General features: G+C 39.9%; 1 protein-coding gene and 1 pseudogene across 1 annotated transcript in view; one reads left to right on the forward strand and one right to left on the reverse strand.

Annotated features, from left to right (window-relative positions):
* Nucleotides 1-24,547, forward strand: part of MET (MET proto-oncogene, receptor tyrosine kinase) — a 116,441-nt gene that overhangs the window by 43,763 nt on the left and 48,131 nt on the right. The window contains exons 4-6 of the mRNA XM_023228228.2: nt 9,058-9,249; nt 20,907-21,041; nt 21,809-21,982. Coding sequence (XP_023083996.1) covers nt 9,058-9,249; nt 20,907-21,041; nt 21,809-21,982 — 501 coding nt within the window. The remainder of the gene's footprint in view (nt 1-9,057; nt 9,250-20,906; nt 21,042-21,808; nt 21,983-24,547) is intronic.
* LOC111553445 lies at nt 8,544-8,595 on the reverse strand (annotated as a pseudogene).

A 24,547-nucleotide genomic window follows, 5' to 3' on the forward strand; every position in this document is an offset into this window, starting at 1 on the left:
AGGAAGGAAGGAAGGAAGGAAGGAAGGAAGGAAGGAAGGAAGGAAGGGGAGAAGAGAAAGGAAAGGAAGGAAGGAAGGAAGAAAGAAAGAGAAAGGAAGGAAGGAAGGGAGAAAGAAGGAAAAGAAAGAAAGAAAAGAAAGAAAGAGAGAGAAAGAAAGAAAGAGAATAAAGGAAAGACTCAAAGATGGTTCAGATCTCAAACTTACAGAGAGGGTAGCTATTGATGCATTGAGAAATAGGAAGCTAGAAGAGGAAATCAGTTTGGAGAGAAAAGTGATGACTTTGAACATCATCGATGGCATATTCAAACATAGCTTGAAGGCAGTTGCAGAGACAGGGCTGGTCCTTGGAAGAGAGGGCCATGGAGTGTGTAGAGTTAGGTCATCACCACGAGGCTGTGAGGGCAGAGCCACAATAGCTTCCATCACCTTGTGAATCACCAATGCTCAGCCTGTGGCTGGCTGGACAGATGCCTGCTTATGCTGTGCTCACGGCTGTCTGGCTGCACACACAGCCGCAGAGCATGCCCTCTCTGGCTAGGGCAGAAAGAAATTGAAGCCTCTTTAACTCTGCCCCCCAGCTTTGCTCCCTTGCTAGGACTTCCAGGCCATGGCTATTGAAGCCATAAGGCAGGATTACTTACTCCAGGGGAGTTAGTGGAAACAGAAGTATTGCGGAAGCCTCTTTCTTTTCAACTGTGCCTTGAGCACATCAGACGGAGTCCTCTTCATAGCACAGAACAACTTGCTCAGATTCTTAGGGTTTTACCACAGCACCCTAACAGTCTGGCCATGCATTAAGGACCCCAAAGAGAAGGACTTGCTCTGCCAGAGAGCTGACTATTCTGTATTTTACAGAGAATTCTGGATTCAGTGTCAACATCTTAGACATCTGAGTACAGACTGTAAAGAGTTAAAGTACGTCTATAAGAAACAGAGCCAGACCCTGAAATTGAAAGCTGTGTGCCTCCCTGCGTGCAGTCAGTTCCACGCTGTCCTCTCTCCCAGTTCTACTTAATAAAAAAAACACATGAGTGAAATTTAGGGAAATAAGAATTCCTGAAATTAAAGCAATTAAGTTTTCAGTCAACCGTATAAAAAGCTCTAGACAAAGAGGGACTTTCTATTTCGAAGTGTGTATTTCCCAGAAAACCATTACTATATCTAGCTAGAATTTGTACAAAGAATGATTATGAATAAAGTATATATTCAAATGCTTCTGTTAATTTAGTCATGGTCAAAGAGGAGAGAAAGGTAATATAAGTGAACTGGCAAAGATTTTACAAGATAGTATATTTTTTGAAATTTTGTCTGCAAGACTGATTTAAATTATCTATAGATGAGCTAAATCTGTCCTATAGATCAATTAAATGAATCACTATTTTAAATATACCACATTCTTAATTACACTGAATTAAATATAATTGCATATTCACTGCATACATCATAATGTTAATTAGGGGAAACATTTTGAATCAAATATATTGAGATATATAGCACTTCAATTTTCTTCTTATAAAAAAAGCTGTAGGACTGAGTCAGGTAAAAAAAATATCTGGCAAATACTCATAGAAAGGTAAAGAAAGACTAGATTAATTGACATGTCACATCAAGGCTTACAAATTGTAGAGGAATTCCTATTCTTTAACTCTATGACAGTATATAAGACTTTGGGTTAAGGAAGCAAGTTTGCAACAAGTTTTAAAAAACATAAAACAGGAGGCCAGGCGTGGTGGCTCACGCCTGTAATCCCAGCACTTTAGGAGGCCGAGACAGGTGGATCACGAGGTCGGGAGTTCAAGACCAACCTGGCCAGGATGGTGAAACCCTGTCTCTACTAAAAATACAAAAAGTTAGCCGGGTGTGGTGGTGGACACCTGTAATCTCAGCTACTCAGGAGGCTGAGGCAGAGAATTGCTTGAATCCGGTAGGCAGAAGTTGCAGTGAGCCGAGATCGCACCACTGCACTCCAGCCTGGGCAACAGAGCAAGACTCCATCTCAAAATAAATAAATAAATAAATAGTTTAAAAATAAAAAATAAAATACGTTGTTTACCGTTGTTTCTCAGAGATGTATAATTATTTTAGAAGTGGATAAGCCTTAAAATGCTCAATGCTTTTTAAAAATGTCCTATAAAATCCAGAATGTATCTAAATTTTTGGGCAACCTGCAGTGATTGGAGGACCGTGATTGTTTACTCATTCGGTCACCTAAACATCCCAAGCAATGATGTCTTCTGACAGCAGACTGATAACAGGTTTTTTTCACTCCTTGGAGTCGGAAAAAAAAATCAGCAAGCGAAGCTTTTGGAAGCCACCCCATAAAGCTGGAAGAGAATTTCAAAATCAATTCGCTCAACCCCTCCCTTTACAAGCAGAAAATGTGCTAGATTGGAGGTGAAGACCCTGGAGCCAGATAACCTAGGCTTAGTCCTAGCCCTGCATTGAAGGGAATGTGAACACTCAGTGCCTCCGTTTCCTTCTAGGCTTCTTGTTCTGAGATTCCATGAATTAATATTTGTAAAATGCTTAGAACTGTGTCTAACACACTGTAAACACTAGGAACAAATGCTAAGGTCATGCAACTCATCAATGCCTCTGTGGGTTAGAACCAGCCCTGGGCCATGGACCTGCTCATTCTTCTTTTAGACCAGGCGCTTAGGCATCCCAACTCAGAAATGCCATAGGAGCCTATACATAGGAAGTATGATGTAGTGTAAGGAATATAGGATTCAAAATCAACAACTAGGATTCAAACTCTGATATTTATTGACTCAACTCTCTGAATCTTAGTTTCTTCATCTGTAAAATTATGATGATCATAACAAACCCAAGTCACAGACTTGTTCAGAGGAGCAAATGAGATAACGTACTTTGAAAACCATAATCTACTCTGCAAATGTTATGTAACATTATAATTGTGAGCTCAGCAAAGCCATGAGAATGTTTCAAAACAGCTTAGGACATCAAGAAGTTGGGTTGGGGAAAATTCTTAATAGGATCTCTCCACATCCTCATTTTCCATTTATTCATTGTTTTAAAATTTATTTTTCTTATGATATAATTTTTGTATATATGCACAGTCATGCATTGCTTACATTTTGAGAAATGTGTGAATAGGCAAGTTTGTCATTGTGCGAACATCATAGAGTGTGCTTATACAACCCTAGGTGATATAGCCTACTACACACCTAGACTGTATGGTGTGGCCTTTTGCTCCTAGGTCACAAACCTGTGCAGCATGTTACTCTGCTGAATACTGTAGGCAATTGTAACACAATGCTAAGTATTTGTGTATCTAAATATATCTAAAGATATAAGTATGTCTTTATAAATACACAAATATATCTTTAAATATACTAGTATATATTTATAGATATGAATGTATAAATATATCTATAGATGTACTAGTATACATATTTATAGACTAGAAAAGGCACATTACAAATATGATATTATTAGCAGGGTGTGGTAGCTCATGCCTGTAATCCCAGCACTTTGGGAGGCTAAGGTGGGAGAATTACTGGAGTTTGAGGTCACAGTGAGCTACGATCACATCACTGCGCTCCAGTGTGGGTGACAGAGGGAGACCCTGTCTCTCAAAAACAACTTAAACAAAAAAATGGAATCTTATGGGACCACCATAATATATTCAGTCTATCATTGATTGAAATGTCATTATGCAACACATAACTATATATATGCATATATATATGCGCACACACACTATACATACACACGCATATACATATGTGTTGTGTGTGAATATAATATAATATAATATAATATAATATAATATAATATAATATAATACAAATACTCATATCTCTACCACCAGGCTCAAAAAGGGAATATTACCTGTGAAGTCCCCTGAATATCCCATCCTAGCAATATTCCTCCCCCTCCTGGAAAAGTGGGTAAATAACAATTGTAACTCATGTGTTTGTCTTTCCTTTGCCTGTAGTTGCGCTACACATGTGTGTGCCCAGAGAATATTCTTTATTGGATGCATGGGGTTTCCTTCTTGTCTCAGAGATCTCAAGCTTTATAGTATCTTCCTGCAGCTTTATAGTGTCCACCTTATTCTTTGTCACTATTTCCCTTTCCCAGCCAATAAAGCACATGTACCTCTCACATTCAAATGAACTCGTAAAGAGAGACTTTAGAAAAGAGCTGGTTCACCTCAAGTTCACCTGAGCAAGGAATGGGTGTCGGTGACTGTGGAAAGTGGAGCACCGCTGCCAAAGCAGTGCAAGGACCCAGTAAATGGGAGGGTCTTGACTCAGGATAGCCACTCTAACATTCATTGGAAGTTCTAGATGGTCGCCTTGCCTTACACCTTAATGGAGAAAAGGCTAAAAAGATACATCAAGGCAGATTTGAAAGCTATACTAAGGAGCTTGGAATTTTCCTGCAGGCTTTTGGGAAGCAACTGAAGCTTTGAAGAAGGGAACGACAGCCTGAGATTGCTTCAAGGCAGAAGAGATAGGAGACCAGAAGGCCAGTGAGGAAGCACCTAGGCTGGGCCAGGAGTGCAGGTGTGGCTGGAAGGGCTGCCCAGAAGCAGCACTGTGGACGGAGCTGAGCAGGACTTAGTGACTGGTTAGATATAGGAAATGCCAGAGAAAGAGGAGGTGGTGATGACTGAAATTTCAGAGTTACCTAAATGCAAGCACGGTATGTTCATAACCAAAATAGGTAACAAGGAGAGCTAGGTTTGAGAGCCAAGCTGATTAGTACGGAATGCTAGTGGTTATCTCTGCTGTTATCCAGAAAATAAAGATTAATTTCAGCCTTAAAATCAGGGACTTAAATGAGATGATCTCGAAAGCGCTTTCCATTTTTGTAATTGTGCAGTCCCCAGAACATTCGCCAGAATAGTTAGCAGAAGCAAAAGAAATTCAAGAGTTTGAACATCAGAGAGAGCTGTTTTCTGATGCCTGCTCCAATGGAAACTGGGCACTGTGACTGAGCCCTCGGCTCTCGGAGTCTCCTCCTCCTTGAAACTAAGTGTGATAAAGCCTCACAGGGCTGCTGTGGGTCTTATTGTACATGAAAATGCCCACCTCAGTGCCTGGCACATTCTGGGTGCAGGAAAAAGTTTGATTTCCTCCCTCCCTTCCTTCCTTCCTTCCTTTTTCCTCCCTTTGTTACCATGGGAGAGAGTCAGGCTGGTTCCCTCCTGGTGCTGATGTGAAACCTGCTTTTTAGACTCTTCTGCAGTTCCCCGAAGCAGCTATTGTCCCAAAGAACTGCTTTCTGCCAGCGATGCTCAGTTTTACCCTAAGACATGACAACACCTGGCTTTGAGGGAAGCACAGGTAGCAAGGAGACCCCTGGCAGCAAATGTTAGTTGTTCTTCCAGCTAGGCCCCAGTCCCACCCTAAATGCCACATCCAGGCACTGTGTGTACAATGCTGAGATGAAGCAACCCCATCTTTTCCACACAAATGAGCAGCAAACATACTTGCTGATTATCTTTGAGGGATATAGTGAATCAGACTGAGATTTACTCATATTTGCACAAGGCTTTACATCTGAGATACTGAAAGCTTAATCCAAGCCTTCCCTGTTAGTTGAAGTCCTACTGTTAGAGCTCAAAGACAGGGTGCAGCTCTGTAAGCCAGTCCCTGATGCCTTGATCCCAATCATTGAGTTTATCAGGATTCTCCATAGGAAGAGACAAGGAGCACCTCTCCTGCAGGGAATGCTGGAGTGTTACTTTTTCCTAGAAGCTAGTGCCTCAACACGTCTTCTGCAGATCTCAGCTATGGAGAAAATGAAAAAGAAAAATGTTGGAGTCCCCTGGCTTATGAAATTTGAATGCCTCTTGAACCTATCATGTTTAATTTTTAGCTCTAAATAAGACAAGATCAAGAAGTTCTGCAGATCCTATTCCAACATTGTGCAATGTCTCTATATTTACAAATTTTATTTGGTGGGTGGGGCAATAGAGACATAATTTAATCCTATTAGTTGTTGAGGAGATATTATTTAGAGATCTCACTAATTCCTGTCATGAAGGAGAAGACTTGAAGTGTGCAATATAAATATTGCATTAACCCTAATACAGAGTTCTACATTTGTGTCTTACATGTGTGCAAACAGGTGCACAGAGGCTAAAGTTCTGGTTGTATTGCTCTCCCTCCATTTACAAAAGATCAGTGAGTTCCTGCAAGCTTGCAGATTCTCTGAGGAGACCCTTAGTGGTCATCTCCGCTTCATTCTTCTGCTGGCCCCATTCAGCAAGACCAACCACAAAGCAAACTGAATAGGCAAATGGGCTTTATCTCTGGTGACTTTGCAGATGCACTAATTTTTCAGCAGCTGTCATTAAATGCCTACTGTACGCTAGGCATAATACAGGGCCTTGGGACTAAAAGATGATAAGACAATTCCTGTGCTCTTGTTGATAGAACGTGACTAGTTTATGGTCAAAGACTCTCATTCACACCCACCAAATTGTTTTTATATCCCAGGGGATCCATTATATCTCTGGCAGCGCCACACACCAGGTCAAGTTTGAGGCTTTGAAGTTCCCAGGATGTCACCTAGACTTAGAGATGAAGAAACACTAACAAAAGGAGAAACAGGACAACCACAAAAACCTGACCCTGAAGAGCTGCCACCTCTATAATGGAATAGTTCAAATGGCCTTAGATTTAAAATTGGTCCTTGCTCCTTTAAGGAGATTCCCTGAGCTCTGGCTATCTCTGCAAAATGGATGATTGATCACCAATAGAAACTTAATTATCAATTAATCGGTTGCTATTGAATTGCTGGTACATCTCAGTTATCTGCTACTCCTCAGAGTAATCCATAGTACTTTAGTGAAGAAATGCTTCCAATTAAACAGGGAAATAGCACTTACTAATATATTAAAGCAAATGTCTAGACCTAAAACATTTTTATTAATTACAAGAGTCAGTGGGTTTAGCATCTCTAAGATTCTATTTGCTAATTTATTGCCACTGAAAGTGAAGAAACAGTTGTTGATATACAAAATAGGGCATTTTAGGTGGTTTTTAATCATTAAAAGTCAGTAGATGTAAAAACTCTGCATTGCATGTGGCAGACATGTGACTTTAAGGAATAAGGTTACTACACAGAAACTTTTGTTTGTTTGTTCTTAAACAGTAAAATGATTTGAAATATACTTTGATCATTTTGTGATTATTATCATATAGAACAATAATAGAGAATTTCTTACTTCCTAATGATTTTCCTGGACTTATAGTTACATACAAAGATGTAATGAAATTTGCTCTCCTTTTCTTCCAAGGTATACATCATTTTCCTTAATACCTTCTCCTGTTCCCATCATCTACCCCAGATTTGCCAGTTCCCAGCTATCTCCTCAGGACAGTCAAGAGCCAAATACTCCCATTTGTCCCTTACAAACTCTTTTAACTTCCCCAATTTCTGGGGGAAAAAAAAAAGCTTTAATAATATAGTTTTATATCTCTATACTCATCCCCCATCTACTTATAATTGATTAACATGTTCATTCATTCAATTAATATTTACTAAACATCTACTTTGCATGATATTTAATCAACTACTAGCAATACCGTGGTGAACGAGTAGGGTCCCTGCTCGCAGAGAGCTGCTTGGGAGAAGTTTCATATTATCTTATAAATCACACAAGCAAATGTTAAGTTGCAGCTTGTAACTATGTTACAGCTATGCTATGGTGCACAGGTAGACGGTATTATGAGAAGCTATACTAGAAGTATTTGACCTAGATAGTGGGGTCAGGGCAGGCCTCCTGAAGAAATGGTGATAAGCTAAGATCTGAAGGAGATGTAGGAGTTAATAAGGTGAATGGAAGTGGAAGGAGCATTTCAAGCAGGGAAATAGCATCTGCAGAGGCCCTTAATGGAAGAACACGTGACATATTTGGAGAGCTGAAAGAAAGCCTGCTCACTGGAGCACTAAGAACACAGATCTGGAGAAGTTGGGCAGGGGCTGGATGGTGGGAAGGGAGCCATACAGGCCATGTTAAAAATGTTGTTCTTTATCCTAAGAGCAATGGGGAAGCATGAGTGTTTTAAATCGAGAGGGATATGGTCAGATGTGTGTTTGAAAAAGAAAATCCTGCTGCAGTGTGAAGAACAGATCATCCTGGCAAGGGTAACAGTGGATGTGGTTTGTCTAGTTAGGAAGCCACTGTAGTAGTCCAGGAAGGAGTGGAGTGGCTAGGATGAAAATTGGGAGGAGGGGCACAATGGAGGTGACTGGATGCGTCTAGCAGGCATTTAGAAATGAAATTGTTGGAAATTGGTGATGGACTATATATGGGGACAGAGGGAGAGGGAGGAATTGGGGATGACACTTAGAGTTCTGACTCGTGCACCTGGAGGAATGGTAGAGCCGTTCACTGAGGTGTGTAGTATCCTAAGATCAGGCAGGGGCAAGATTGTGGTTTCTATAATGGGCGATGGGCATGTTGTTGAATCTGAGGTCTCCGAGACATGTGAATGGAGATACTGAAGTGATGTTATCTACAAGTGCTGGGCTCTTTGTTTTGCTTTTATTGCATGGGAGGTCTTCCAGAAAACCTGCTAGACAAATGCTAAAAGAAATATTACACTCATGCTGGGTACTGTTGTGAGAAATTTATATAAACTATCTTGTTTAATAGTTACACAAGCTCTGTAAGGTAAGTACTATTTTTTTAGTTCTATTTTATATTCCAGTTGAAATTCATCTCATCAGACTTGCCTGCTAGAAGCATTACCTTTGCGACAAGGGCTCAGACATTTAAAAGTTTTGTTTCTCTTATAATAGCAGTAGCTAAGTTCCATCTTTAGACATGCACGTACTGAACCATGGTGTGAACTGTGATAGTAAGGTTTTAGAGTCTGTAAATAATGTCTTGTGAAATTGGAGCCATTGGGTCACTAGAAATATTTATGCCTATCTGTGGCTGTTGGTCTATTTGCATGATTATCCTTGCCATTCTCCTCCAAGCTCTGAAAAGACACACTGAAAGGTTTCTTTCCAGCTTGTTCACGTGTGGACTCACATTAACTCTATGACCATATTTTATTCCAGACGCTCCTGAGAAATTCATCAGGCTGTGAAGCGCGCCGTGATGAATATCGAGCAGAGTTTACCACAGCTTTGCAGCGCGTTGACTTATTCATGGGTCAATTCAGCGAAGTCCTGTTAACATCTATATCCACCTTCGTGAAAGGAGACCTCACCATCGCTAATCTTGGGACATCAGAGGGTCGCTTCATGCAGGTAAGTGCTTTCTGAGAGTAGCTGTGCCTGTTCTATCTGGTATTATGCAATTAATTTGCTTTTGTTTTTGTAGTAAGGTATTTGCAAATACCGTAAAGTCCAAATCATAGTAGAAACTGGAACACAGACTGAAAGCCAAACAGTGAAGCCTGGTCTACTTTCTGTTAAATGTGTTGTCTCTTTTTGTTAAGTTCTTGAAGCTTTCAGTTTGAATCTGGTTGCTTTAATTTTCTCATCCGGAATGGTGTGGGGTGTTTTTGGTGTTTTTTTTCCCCCCCATTAATAATTTCTGTCACATGATTGGAAAATAAAATGAAACAATTAAAGCACTTCTGGGCAATTTTTTTTTTTATTTCAAAGGAAGCTACAGATCAAAGGAGAGCTATTGTGTGAACCATGCATCTCCATGAGAAGAAACATTCACATCATTGAGAAATATTGGCAGGAGTTAGGAAGGGACAACATTATCATCAAAACTCCATTGTAACTCAAGATCTCCTGATTCTGTAAAATGATAGGGTTGTACGCAAATAAGTTCAACTACAAAAAAAATCCAGATTTTATTAAGAAATGGTTTTAATGGATAGCAACAGTATTTCCATACAACAAAAGTTTCCATTTCAGTTTACTGTGTTTCCTAGATACAAGAACTATAGCACTTTGCAGAAACTAAAATACTCTCTTGTTGGATTAGTTTTTACTGTTTTGCAGTTATTGGTGCTTTCAACATGAGTTGTTAGTAGATTCTTGATGAGGGAAGAATGACAATAGCATCTATGGAAATCTTGAACTTCTATGAATACTAGAAATATCTTTTAAAGGGAGATGCTCATTTCATAATTGTCTGATGTAATTAATACCCCCAGCAGACAATAACCTCCAGTAATCAACTGAGAATGATAAGCTTTTCCTATAACTTGCCTATCTATACATCCTATGTGTGTACCCTTCTACAAAACATTTCTTTAATTACCACTCTCTTTATAGCAGCCTGGATATTGATCATTGTCATATTTTAAAACCTGTAAGCTATGTTTTTCTTGTACTAATGGCATGGTGGAATTTTTTCAAGGTCAAAAAACCACGTAAATAGAACCTTCCTAGCCCAAAACTAATCATACAGGCCCTGTTATCTAATTATTCGCATAGTAATCTCCCTTCTATTGCTTCACAGTGAACTGCACCTTTTCTCCCCCTCTTTCCTCTGTCCATTCCACTGTGCTTATTTACCCAACTCATCCATCGTGACCATTTAATTCTATCCTTAACTTCTCAAACCTGAAGGAGGGCTGCCCCGCCCCTCCCACAGAGACATGCGCTCTCATGTATTTGAAATATGGTCACATCTATTATGTGTAAAATGTGTAGTATTGTTCTGTGTTTATACATGTTTTTAATTTACGTCGATGGCATTCTATAAAATTGCAAAAATGCAAAGACAGACTAGAGAAGCTGGCATCTATTGATTTCTTAATGTGTTCGTTATGTTGATTTGCCCCCTTTTATCTTTATTCCTGCTTTTTTTTTTTTTCCAAAATCGTCCATTACCTCGCCAATCCGGTTTTGTATGAATAAGCTTTTTATGATTACTTTAGCTCTGACGTTTTTTTAACATCAAAAGTTCCCTGGCCTATTTCCACATTCTAAAGTTGTGATAAAATTCCTTATTTAAATATGTTGCTTTATTAACTAAGTAAATTCTGCTGCGTGACAGAGTCCGTCGCCCGAAGGATATGTCACGCGGCAGTCTTATTATAGAAACGCTGTAGCAAATGTTTTATTCTTGTCTGCCAGCCTTTGTATAAAATAAACGATATTTTGCCCATTAACTATGCACCCAAAACAAAAGGTAAAAATAAATGCTTATTTTATGAAAAGTACTGGTATCACTGATTTTTTAAAAGTGGCTTTTAATTTATCAAATAAGTATCAAGAACTACCTACCTTTGCTTTACTAGACGAATGAAGCAAAGGAAACAGTGACACAGAACCTACCTTTAAGAAATTAAATTTTAGCACTTTGGGAGGCAGAGGCGGGCAGATCACGAGGTCAGGAGATCGACACCATCCTAGCTAACATGGTGAAACCCCGTCTCTACTGAAAATACAAAAAAAATTAGCTGGGCGTGGTGGCGGGTGCCTGTAGTCCCAGCTACTTGGGAGGCTGAGGCAGGAGAATGGCGTGAACCCGGGAGGCGGAGCTTGCAGTGAGCGGAGATCTCGCCACTGCACTCCAGCCTGGGCGACAGAGCAAGACTCCACCTCAAAAAAAAAAAAAAAAGAAAGAAAGAAATTAAATTTTAGTAGGAAAGATAAACATATTTACCTGATAATAATAGTACATATGAACAAAGGGCTATTCAAAACTACAGGGGATCTATTTCTCTGACGCTTGCCTAACAGAATTTCATTCCATTATATTTTATAAAGAAACCTAAAGCATTTGAAAGATCAAACAGTCAACATCACTGAAGTCCAGATATTTACAGTAAATAATAGTGGGGGAGGAGTCAGGAGTGGAGCACGGATATGGCAACCTCCCACTTTAATCTGTCAGAGCAGTGACTTCCTACAAAGTTCTGTAAATGTTTTGACTGCGCCACAGTGCTATATCTATGGCTAGGTCTAAGTTTCCACAGCTCGTGTTTTACTAAATACGATGAAGTTTCTGTTACAAAATAGAATGGACATTTTTTTTCCCAAAGACAGCTGCCCTGCACAAAAAGGAACAGAAAAATGATTTTACTTCCTTCCTACCCTGAAGCCTAATGGCAAAGTTGCTTTGCAAATTTTTTTCTCCCAAGAGTTTGCAGCTGTTTCTGTCTTTCCTATTGTGCTTATGTTCAGCTCTGGCTGGGAACACAAGCTACAGCCCCAGCTGTTGGGTGCAAAGTGAATCAGGTATTTCACAGTGGTTATTTGATTAGAAAGAATTATATTGTTTAGCTAACAATATTTTGTGTATGGCAAAGAAGACATTTTTGACATGTCCTAACGTTTAATGATATGTAACTTATCTTGTACAGGTGCAGCTGTATCTGAAAATACTGATTCATCCATATATTTAAGTCTCAATATCTGTAGAGCCATGTCAATGTAGATGAAGATTTAAAAACAATTTTTATTTGCATGATCACTCTCTTGGGATGCTTTGAAGTAAAATAGTAGGGTAAGCAATGTTTGAGATAGTGTAAGTGAACAATGTGAACGTGCCTTCTTACAAACTGGTGAAGGAGATGTAGAACAGAGCCAGACTTGGGAACATTAACACAGTGTACGCAGCTACGTGGGAGAGGGAAGAGGGATTCTCATGAAGATCACAGGACTAATCACAGGGATTGTCCACGTCTCCCTTCTGAGCGCCTCGTCTAATCTACATCCAAAACAATGCTTCCTTGATTTTTTTTTAACAGCACTTGTATAAGGCCTTTAATCTCTAAATGCAAAGCATTGCTATTAAAATATTTGTGCATGACTGTCAGGCCAGGGAGAGTGAGTGGATCCGGGATGCAAGGGGGAGGTGGGAGGCCCTTTCAAGACTTGTTTCAAGTTCAGCTCCACAAATATTCACTGGGCAACTACTGTGTGCACTACACTGTGACTGCTCCCAGGGGCCACTGCCTGGGCACTCTCACCACTGCTTCTGAGCTCCGTGGTTCCATCCTAGCTCTTCCCACATGCCCCTTTCCCCTCTCCTGGTTTCTAAATGCTGTTACTGCCCACTCATCACTCCTGTTCTCTTCTGCCTCTTAACTGGACCAATTGGATCTTAAGTAAGAAATCCAAGGAGATAGAGATCACCTAAAAAGATGTCCCATGTTCAAGATCATTACTTATGACCACTATTTAAAGGACTGTGTTAGTAATCAGTGAACCTAAAAATAATTACTCACTTCCAATAAGAAGAATTCGTTTATCTATTGACCTCCTGTCTTCAGATTCCTTCAGTTCCCGTGCCCCCATCATGGAATGTCAGTGCTTTCTTTGAGAAGCCTGTAGTATGCATCACGTTTGGAATTACTGCCATTTTAGAGTATGTAGACGCCAATCCCCAATTCGTCAATGTTGTGGACATCTGGCAGAGACACAACTGAAGGAAGCTTCAATTTGAACAATGATTCTCGTTAGGGATTTCTAACTTACCCATCTCTTTTATAAAATGATCAGATAAAAATATTATCTGCCTCTGCCTTTTTTTTATGTGTACATCATTAACTTAGTTTTAACCCTAAAGAATGTTAGCTTTGGTTTTTTAATTTTTTTTTTTTTTTTTTTTTCACAGAGTCTCGCTCTGTTGCCCAGGCTGGAGTACAGTGGTGCAATCTTGGCTTACTGCAACCTCCACTTCCAGGATTCAAGCAATTCTTATGCCTTGGCCTCCTGAGTAGCTGGGATTACAGGCATGCACCACCATGCCCAGCTAATTTTTGTACTTTCAGTAGAGACGGATTTTTCACCATGTTGGCCAGGGTAGTCTAGAAATCCTGGCCTCAAGTGATCTGCCAACCTTGGCCTTCCAAAGTGCTGGGATTACAGCTATGGGTCACTGTGCCCAGAAGATTTGGTATATTTCTTTAGAGGAAAATACACTCAAGAGTTCTGAAATTTCTTTTGTGTAAGAAAGAACTTTTTAGAAATAATAATTTCAGTTGTGTCCATAACTAAAAATCAAGTCCAGTTTATGTTTAGTCTCCCAAAATGAATTGACACATGCCTTGAAAGACATACTGTGTACATTGTTACATGCATAGAAATTTAAAATATCGTAAATATTTGAAATCAGAGGACAAGGCTAAGCTTCTGTTTTGGCTTTTGATAGCAAGGAGTAACTGAGATTTCTTGCATGGGTGCTTTTGGAAAGAGCAGAGAGACATTTTAAGACATGAAATATATATGATGTATCAGTAGTTTCTTGAACTTTTATTACTTTTTAATTTCAGAAAGAGGTACACCTTGTGTATAAATTAGCTAATTCTGCAATCAACATATTTGAAATACTGATTTGAAAGAATCGGTTATTTTAAAATTTAAACAAATTTCCTAACTTACTTGGTTTTTAGATGTTCAAAATATTTTTTTACAAATGCCTCAATCTGGTATTGACTCATTTTGACTCATCTCAGAAAGTTGAAGCACACACATCTGTATTGTAACAGAGAGGAAAATTGTTTTGCCTTTTGGATGTATCTGGCCTTTAAAATGTCAAGTTGGTATAGAAGGACTTGTACCCATTTACCAAAAAGAACAAAGGGAAGAACAGAGTAAACTTCATTTATTTCACTGTTTGCTACCTGGCACTTTGTCTTACCACTTTCTGAGCTATCAGTACCAATCAGCAATTTCTACTTCTTATTTTTTATTTTTTTCTTTTTCAGAAAACTAGATATTTACCATAATTGAAACAGATAACTCTACTCTTCATATTCTGAATTCTTTTTAAATAAACACTATTTTCTATCACATACTGAAGAAAATAGGAAACCTGAAACAGGAAAGCAGAAAGAGGCATCAGAAATACCTAGAAAACGCAGATTAAACTCTTTTAGGTTAATCTAGATTCTGAAATATTTAAAAACCTCATGCCTTCATTAAGGCTTAAATAAGCTTCTTATTTCAGTCTTTTTGTATATTAAGGCAACAGATATGCCCTGAGGACCAGAGTCTGTATTCTGTATTGGGAACTCCAGGGTAAATAGATGTCCTCTCTGAATTCATAGGTCACGTCCTGCTATAACCTGATCCATTTATGAATAGTGTCATCTTCACTCACATTTTTTCGTTGAGTTTCAATTTCCAATAATTGGCCAGTCATGGTGGCTCATGCCTGTAATCCCAACACTTCGGGAGGCAGAGGCCGGAGGATTGCTTGAGGCCAGGAGTTCCAGACCAGCCTGGGCAACATAGTGAGACCCCATCTCTACAAGACATAAAAAAACTTAGGCATGTGTGGTGGTGCATGCCTGTAGTCTTAGCCTTTTGAGAAGCTAAGGCAGGAGGATCGCCTGAGCCCAGGAATTTGAGATTACAGTAAGCTATGATCATATCACTACATTCCAGCCTGAATGACAGAGCAAGACCCTGTCACTTAAAAAAAAAAGAAAATCCAATAATTTGCAACATCTTTCATTAAGAATGAAGCTTTCCTTATTCCTCAACAGAAATCCTATATTGTTCTTAAGTTCTAAATTAGAATCAATCTAGATGATATCAAAGCTCCCGTTCAGTTTTATTAGCCTTAAAATAGAAATGCATATTTTTTGTTCGCGTAAAAGGAAACTTCAGTCTTCAAAAGATTGTATGTAGGCTTCTTGGCTACATTTTAATCTATATTTCTGTAAGACTGAATCATTTCCAATCAGATTTACTGTGTTTTGAGGGGGAGTTTTTTGATTTGTTATAGGGATGGGGTTTCCCTTTGTTGCTCAGGCTGGTCCCAGGATAACTATGCGAAGAAAGGCTATGTTGTATGTTTTCTAACATGCTTTCCATCCAGTTCAGATGCATTGAAGGCCACTGAGAGTGTCACGTGTGGAACCCATACCAGTAGAGTTGGATATCGGTGCCTGAATGAAAGTAGTACAATGCCAACAAACATTCCAGTGGTTACTCAGATCTCTCCAAGAATATTAAAGCATATGAAATATTCTTAGTCCAAAGCAACTCTGATTAAACCCTATGTCTTGTTTTACCCTCAACTTCCAGGGGTCTCTCACTCTCCTTCAAGAGGTCCACTCTCACACATGCTGTTCCAGCCCCACCATGCGCCACCTCCCACACCTCTGCTCTGCATCCACTCGTAGGATATGCCACCAACCTTTCACTGCCTCTGCCAAGCACAGGCACCTAGGGAGTGCCTCGTCTCCTGCTCTGACTGCTTTTCCTAAGGAGAAGCCACTTTTGTTCCTTCCATCCCTCCCCTGCCTCCAGCCCCTCCAGGACCCTGCTTCACAGAAGACCAGTCTGACCATGAGGGACTGTTCTTCAGAACACTGATTGGTGTATCAAGCAGGGGATACCCAAGTATTTTCTCGGGCAGAAGGAATGGGAGGAAGGCTGTGAACCCTCTTACCTAATTTAAGAAAGCATTTGGCAGAGAACTATAAACCAAAACCACAATGAAGTACCACTTCACACCCAGTAGAATGGCTAGAATCAAGAAAATAAAAAATAACAAGTATAAGCGAGGATGTCAAGAAATTGGAGACCTCATACACTGCTAGTGGAGATGTAGAATGGAGCAGCCACTATAGAAAATGGCTTGACACTGCCTTAAAGGGTCAAATAGAGTTGCCATAAGACCCAGCAATTCCACTTCTGGGTACCTAAGAGATGTGAAAATATATGTTCACACAAAAAGTTATCAATATTCATAGCAGCATTACTCGCAATGGCCAAAAAGTGGAAAACCCAAAAGTCCATCAAGTGATGAATACATAAAAGGTGGCATATCCGTATAATGAAATATTATTTTGGTGATAAAAAGGAGCATGAAGAACCTTGAAAACATTCTATTAAGGCCAGGCACGGTGGCTCACACCTGTAATCCCAGCACTTTGGAAAGCTGAAGTGAGCAGAGCACTTGAGGTCAGGAGTTCAAGACCAGCCTGGGCAACATGGGGATACCCTGTCTCTACTAAAAATACAAAAATTAGCTGGGCATGGTGGCCCACGCTTGTAATCCTAGCTACTCAGGAGGTTGAGGCAGGAGAATTGCTTAAACCCAGGAGGCGGAGGTTGCAGTGAACTGAGATCATGCCACTGCACTCCAGCCTACGCAACAGAATGAAACTCCGTCTCAAAAAAAAAAAAATTAAAAAACAAAGAAAGAAAAAGAAAACTTTGTGTTAAGTGAAAGATGTCAGGCACAAAAAGACCACATATTATAGCATTCCATTTATATGAAATATCTAGAATAGGAAAATCTATAGAGATAGGAAGTAGATTAGTGGTAGTCAAGGGCTAAGAGGATATGAGGAGACTGGGAATGACGGCTAAGGGATGTGGGGCTTCTTTTTGAGATAATGAAAGCATTCTACAACCCTGTCTCAAAAAATTAAAAAATTTAAAACTGTTCAATTGTCCACTTTAAAAACAATGGGGGAAGTACGCAGAAACCTCATACAAACATGTTAAATTGTATTCATCATTCTTAAAATTTAATTCTATTAATAAAATAGTTTAATTAAAGTTAAAACTATATATGGGAGGTAAGGAGATAGGGCCTTTACATATTTGTGGATATCTCACACAAATTTACTTTGTTCAGGTTTACAAATTTGGGGGCCTAGCCACAACAGTTTTATTTGTACATGTATTTCTTCCCCATGTGCTACCTACAAGAGGCTATGTGAGATCAAAACCACAACCATCCAGTAAATTCAGATTCTGCCCTGCCCCAAATGTGTTAGTCCTGTATTTTCAAGGCCATTGTAAAGAAAAAATATTTTGTGACCTGAATACTAAAGATTAGTTGTTGAACAGTAGAAACTCAAAAGATAATTGTTGGTCTTCTATTTTGTGCTAATTCTTCTGCGATTGCCAGGTTATTTATCATAAGAATTACACCTACATGCCAAATTTAGCTCTGTCCCTAGAAATATCTCCATGACAACCAAAAGGAACTCCTAATTTCTGGTACGCATTGCTTCAAGGGTATTTTGAGAGTTAAAGTGGTTAATCGATTATGTAGAATCCTAGCAATAAGAGAAAGAAAAGAATTAAGGGTAGAAAAACGTTTACAGCAGTAGGTATCCCTGCAGAGAACGGGCTAATGATCAACTAAAAGGCATTTGCATCTGCGGTACAACCTTTGTGCAAAATTCCAAATGGCATTCTCATTTCCAAGTCACCTCACTTTTCCATGTGCCTTCCTGTCTTCTCATCTTCATCCCATTTTCTATAGCAAACAACACTCATGCTAACTTATGATCAAATTAGAGGTTGGGGAAGTGTACTAGTAGCATTTTCTCTATGCCATCAAAAACTATTTAGACGCAGAGACTTTCTCCTTAGGCACACTTAACTTGTGCAGCAAAAATTACTGAAACACGGAGTAACTGGCAAGGCAAATACATTGTGAAATTTGTTTTAGTACTTTTACTCACGAGTGGCTCTTGGGAGCTCAGAGTTGAAGCTTTTTCAATGGTATTTACTCTGGTGCTCCAAAGGCCTAGCAGTTGAGTGTTTAAGAGGTCAAGCACGTGGATTCTGGCCTCAGATAAAGCTCTGTGGAAATCTGACTCTTGTACTTTCTAGCTGAAATTCTATGTTGTATTTTTCTTTAAGGAAAATAATAGTACCTACCTCATAGGATTATTGTGAGGAGTAAACAAAATCTCCATTTAAAGCACTTAGCACAATGTGTGACTCAGTTACCTGTTATGAAAGTACCATACATTTGGTGCTCTTCAGACAAAGCTCTTTAACAGAGGATACACGTATCAATCAATCCAAGTCCAGAGATGCAAAGAGTTTCCAAAAAGAAAGAGAAAGGTTAATTCTTTCTGCGAAAGGACTATCTGGATGGGGTTCAGATATTTCATAAAGTCACAGATGATGACCTAGTAATTAAGAAGGGATTGCTTATTATAGATTCAGGAAATGGTATTAAAGAGAGCAAGAAGGTAGGAGGAAAAAAAGAGCTGTAGGAGGTGACTGTTTTGTAGCTGGTCTAAGTAGAATGGAGGAAACCAGGGAGACAGACACAAAATGCAGATGTCCATTGCAAGGTTCATAGTAATGAATAATCTTCAGTGAAGTGCAAAGCACAGAATGAGATGAAAAACAAAGTCAGGGTATTAAGACAGACTGGTGTTCTGTGTTGCTTGTGACCTATGTGTGAGAAAAGGAGTTTTTTTGCTTTTGTGTTTTTGTTTTTGTTTTGTGTTTTGTGTTTTGTTTTACCTTTGCAGTTTGAAGTGATTGGCAACAGCCAAAGAAATATGGGGGGTACTGGGAGGGAGGATAGGAAAAATGAGACATGGTGAGCACCAGAAGGGAGTTAAGATTGCAATATTGGGTAGCCAAAATCTGGATAATTTGAAATAGAAGCTTTGGAAGTCTGACATCTGATATTCTGCTTGCAACCAGTACCCAAAGGGAGGTGGGACTGGTAATTGACTTTCTGTTCACTTTGCCTGCAAAGGTCACCAATACCTATTGGGCCCTAAATTTAGGAAATAACAATAGTTTCCAACCTTTCCCATCCTGACCAAGTGACCCTTGATCCATCACTTAACTTCTGTGCAAATATAACCACCCTTTTTAATGGAGATGTTTTGAAAGCATTGAGTGTTTAGGGTAGAACAAACATTAGTGCACAAATGTCATGATGTTTAACTTTTACGGCTGTATGTACGGCTTGGTTAGTTTCTCTATCAACAATCTACTCTCTGAGAACAAATTAGGTACTTTGAGAATCTTCCCAAATTGCTTCAAGCTACTTGGCTCCTTTATGGTGCTGAAGAAAAGTTTCACAATTGTTCCCCAGGACATTTGTATGTTGTATGTGTTTGTTAGAGTACAAAGCAGTTAATTATTACTGTAATTTTCATTCCCATTATATGAATGAGAAAGCTGAGGTAGAGGTAGTGACTATGTGATTGTAATCGCACAGATGCCAATGTTTGTCCTGTGATTTCATACCTACTGCGAGTAAATGCGCATTCAATGCAATGTAGAAGACTATTAGAGATGTTAAGCAATTTCACAATTGTCTAATTCATGTCTAGGGCTGTGCTGAGCCTCCTCCACCTTCATGTATATGCAACCCAGTAGCCTACTTAAGAGTGAAAGTTTCTCTGAGAACTCCAACACCCTCCTGAAAATCTAAGTGTTCATCTAAGATAATCATTCGGATTTTATCCCAATTGTTGTCAATCACGCTTTCTGAACTTTATTATTACTGGGTTCTAGGAACAGGACAGATGGAAATTAGATAGCTGGGAAACATCCCAAATTTTAAATACCTGAGAGCAAAAATGACATCAATCATCAAACCTCATTTCTCAGGCATTGTTAAAACCATCAGACCTTATTTTAAAGCCAGACCAAGAAGCAGAGTTTTATAATCCAAGTAATAATATATCGTGGGACAGTGGTTTATAAAAAATACAGCACATCATTTCAAAGTAGCTGGGGGCCTGTTTTGACCTGAAAAGATCTATAAATATGGCTTAAGAGTAGCACAGCTGGAACTAGCTCCAGTATTCCGGTCTCCGCGTCCACTACTCTTAACCATTACGTCAAGGGAAACTGCCTGGTGGGGAGGATTAAGAGGATTGATTTAAAAAATAATCCAGAATCTTTGTAGCATGTGTGGTGTCTTCTTTCTGGAGAGAGTTTTTGTTCCTCCATTTCCCAATACAATTGCAGGGATTTGTCTGTATGTGTTGCCAATTGATTGAAAGATCTCCTTCCCTTGAAACCATTAAAAGACCATAGGCAAAGTCTGTCTTGGGGGTTCAGATAATTTGGCTTCGAGGCAAGAGATTAGAAGATGGCATATTGATTTACAATGAGAGGGACTGTTGGGTCTTTAGTTCAAACACCCACAAGCCCTGCTGCTAATCTGTTATTACCATTATCATCCACATTTTCCACTTATATTTAAACTGAGCTTGTTGGAATAAGGATGTTATAACTTTTTTGCTTTGTAGGTTGTGGTTTCTCGATCAGGACCATCAACCCCTCATGTGAATTTTCTCCTGGACTCTCACCCGGTGTCTCCAGAAGTGATCGTGGAGCATCCATTAAACCAGAATGGCTACACACTGGTTGTCACGGGGAAGAAGGTAAGCTGTTCTCACAGGGAATTTCCATAGATGTGGTTTTTCCCAAATGGATGTTTACAACCAGTGTCATTTGGCCCTTTATAACATCTCTCTTCATCTTAAATTTACCCCTCCTCCATTAGGTTCTTTAGTGAGTATTCCAGAGATTTTCTGAAATCGAGTTAATTTGTTATTCAAGGAAGACTAGACCTAAGGGAAGTCTTTTTCAAAACTTCTCCTTTTGTCCTATATTTCTCAACAAGAAAAACAAATACACAGAATGAGAATTACAGTCCTAATGGCAGAACTGTAGTGCAGGCAGATAAATCCTGGAAATGTACATTGAAATCCGACTCCAACCAATAATCCTTTTTCTCCTAGAGAAGAATGTGCATCTTGATGCCGGAATGATATGCAACCTTACTTAGAATTTTCCAGAGGTTCGAGAGTGTGTTCCCACCACTTAAATTATACTGTCTTGTTATTTTAAAATCATCTCAGACAGGGCACAATGTCCCTACTATGTAGAACCTCTAATGTTGCATGACAATGCTATGCTCACTGGACAATAATGTTACTTTTTCACATACCTGCTAACAATACCGGAAAGGAAGGAATCAGATTTTTAAAATTGTAATCACTGTTATGACATGATTTGCACACATAGGTGCTAAGTCTAGTAAATTCTATCAAATGATATTTACATGTACCTTTTGTGTACTTGCTTTGTAATTAATGAACAAACTAGATACCCCTCTGGAAGCCCTTTCCACCCCTTCTCTTCACAGATCACCAAGATCCCATTGAATGGCTTGGGCTGCAGACATTTCCAGTCCTGCAGTCAGTGCCTCTCTGCCCCACCCTTTGTTCAGTGTGGCTGGTGCCATGACAAATGTGTGCGATCGGAGGACTGCCCCAGTGGGACATGGACTCAACAGATCTGTCTGCCTGCAATCTACAAGGTAGGAATCTCTAACAGCTGGCATACATGTTTTTTGTTTGTCTGTTTTTTGATACAAATCCCACTAATGAAAAAAAATTAAAAACTCAATTTACTTATTTAGCTGTGAGTCATCCAAAGCACCATCTCCCTCATGGCTTTATCCCTGGGGTGGGGGGGGCGGTGTTTGGGCATCCCCCCGTGTCCTGCAGCTGAAGTACTTGCTTCACATTGTCTAGGTTCTCTCCCTGGGCAGCTGCTCACCTTTAGTGCCATGTGAATAAAAGAGTGATGGTGAATAAGCAACAGTGCTCCCCATTTTCTCACAGTGGGGCCTGTTCCCTCCTGACTCACCCACTCTCTGATTCCTCACCACTTCCTTTATCTGTCAAGTGCCCAGACATGAGCCTCCATCACAGAAACAGATCTGCTCATGGCATATCCGGGAACCCTGAACTGAACCCTGCAAACTGGTGATCCCTGCCATGTTGGGGCACACAGGACAGTTTTCTTCCTGTCTGGTGCATAGATGGTGGCCTAGTCTGCTCACAGATGAGACTGAAGATTATTTCCCAGGGTGATGTGGGAGGCAGGTGGAGGTTCAATACCCATGGGTGGCTGTGAGTCTTCCTTCAGTGTTCGCAGAAAAAAAGCAAAGGCTCAACTGATGACTATACTAACGTCTATACTTCTGTAAACCATGTCACTCTTTAATTCATTCTGAAAATATTTATTGAGTGCTTGCCATTTAGCAGGCTGCCCTCTTGTCCGTGGGGAGATATAGTCCAGAACAAGACAAGCACATCTCTTGCTGATAGAGAACTCAGTTTCTGGCAATGGACATCAGCTCTAACATCGCAGCCATGCTAACTCTGTTGCCTTAGTTGCTTAAGCATATTATTTGGCACTGTGAAAATCTCCATGCAATTTTTAAAAAATTTCTTGGTTCAAAACATCTTGCTTAAAAACACTTCCCTGGTGAGAACCCAGCATGTATTTTTCTCTGCCTGCTTGTGGAAAAGTTGGACTTTAGTAAATAGTTCTTAGGAAAGATTCGAGTTAAAGGTCTCGGTCACCTGGTTCATGCCCAAGTAAACAAAATGTGCAAGTCTGAACAAGAACCACCCCCGAGTGCATGGCTGTTTTCATTTAGTTACAGTTTGGAGCAAGACTTGTAGCGGGTGACTGGGTTTTAAACCAAGTTATTTTCTGTTAGGTGTGACACGGTTATTAAGACTTAGCTTGATCGACCAGAGAATAAACTAAATACAGTAAGAAAACAAATGTATACTGTAGTATTTATGCACTTTTTTGTTATTCAGTATACTTTTGGAACTATGTGCAATTTTATACTTTTATAAACACACAACCTCAGCAATTTGAGACACCAGGAATCTGAACTCTGCTATTCCATGAAATAGATATGGAAAATATATGTGTGTGCCCATGCAATTAAATCACAAGAATTTCATTTCAAAAATAACCAAGCTGGTATTTTAAGTAGAGAAAATGGTTTGATAACCTGTACAAATGAAACCTTTCGTTTAACTAATGTGCTTCCTTTTACTAAGCATAAAAGCTATACTAAAATGCTTAAAAATAAAGTAAATATTTCAGAATTTTCTGAAACCAGAGAATCTCTTGCAATATTTAAATCTCCCTCCTCTCTCGCCCTTTCTAACTCTAGCATTCTATAGTTGATGATTCTCAAAGGTTGCATGCTTCCATGCACAGGTCAGTGAGGCTTAAGCTGCAGTTGGGAAGGTAGGGCAGCTGAGTCCATAAATCCCTCTAGGTTCATAGTTGTTAGGAAGATTTCATGCTGCACCAGACCGTGACAGTTAGCATTCTTCCTGCAAAAAATAAGACAGATTAGAGGTGGCTGTCAAGATGGCCACATAGGAACAGGTTTGGTCTGCAGCTGCCAGCAAGATCAATGCAGAAGGTGGGTGATTTCTGCATTTCCAACAGAGGTACCCGGCTCATCTCACTGGAACTGGTTAGACAGTGAGTGCAGCCCACGGAGGTTGAGCTGAAGCAGGGTGGGATGTTGCCTCACCTGGGAAGGGCAAGGGATCAGGGAACTCCCTCCCTTAGCCAAAGGAAGTCTTGAGGGACGGTGCTGTGAGGAATGGCGCATTCCAGCCCAGATACTACACTTTTCCTATGGTTTTGGCAAACCACAGACCAGGAGATTCCCTCATGTGCCTACTCCACCAGGGCCCTGGGTTTCAAGCACAAAACTGGGCAGCCATTTGGGCAGACACCGAGCTAGCTGCAGGAGTTTTTTTTTTCATACCCCAGTGGCACCTGGAATGCCAGCAAGACAGAACCATTCACTCCCCTGGAAAGGGGGCTGAAGCCAGGGAGCCAAGTGGTCTAGCTCAGACGATCCCACCCCAACAGAGCCCAGCAAGCTAAGATGCACTGGCTTGAAATTCTCACTGCCAGCACAGCAGTCTGAAGTTGACCTGGGAGCTTGGTGGGGGGAGGGGCATCTGCCATTACTGAGGCTTGAGTAGGTGATTTTCCCCTCACAGTGTAAAGGGTGCAGCTTCAGCAGACTTAAATATTCCTGCCTTCCAAC

Source organism: Piliocolobus tephrosceles, chromosome 8, assembly GCF_002776525.5.
Source record: "Piliocolobus tephrosceles isolate RC106 chromosome 8, ASM277652v3, whole genome shotgun sequence".
NCBI lineage: Eukaryota > Metazoa > Chordata > Mammalia > Primates > Cercopithecidae > Piliocolobus > Piliocolobus tephrosceles.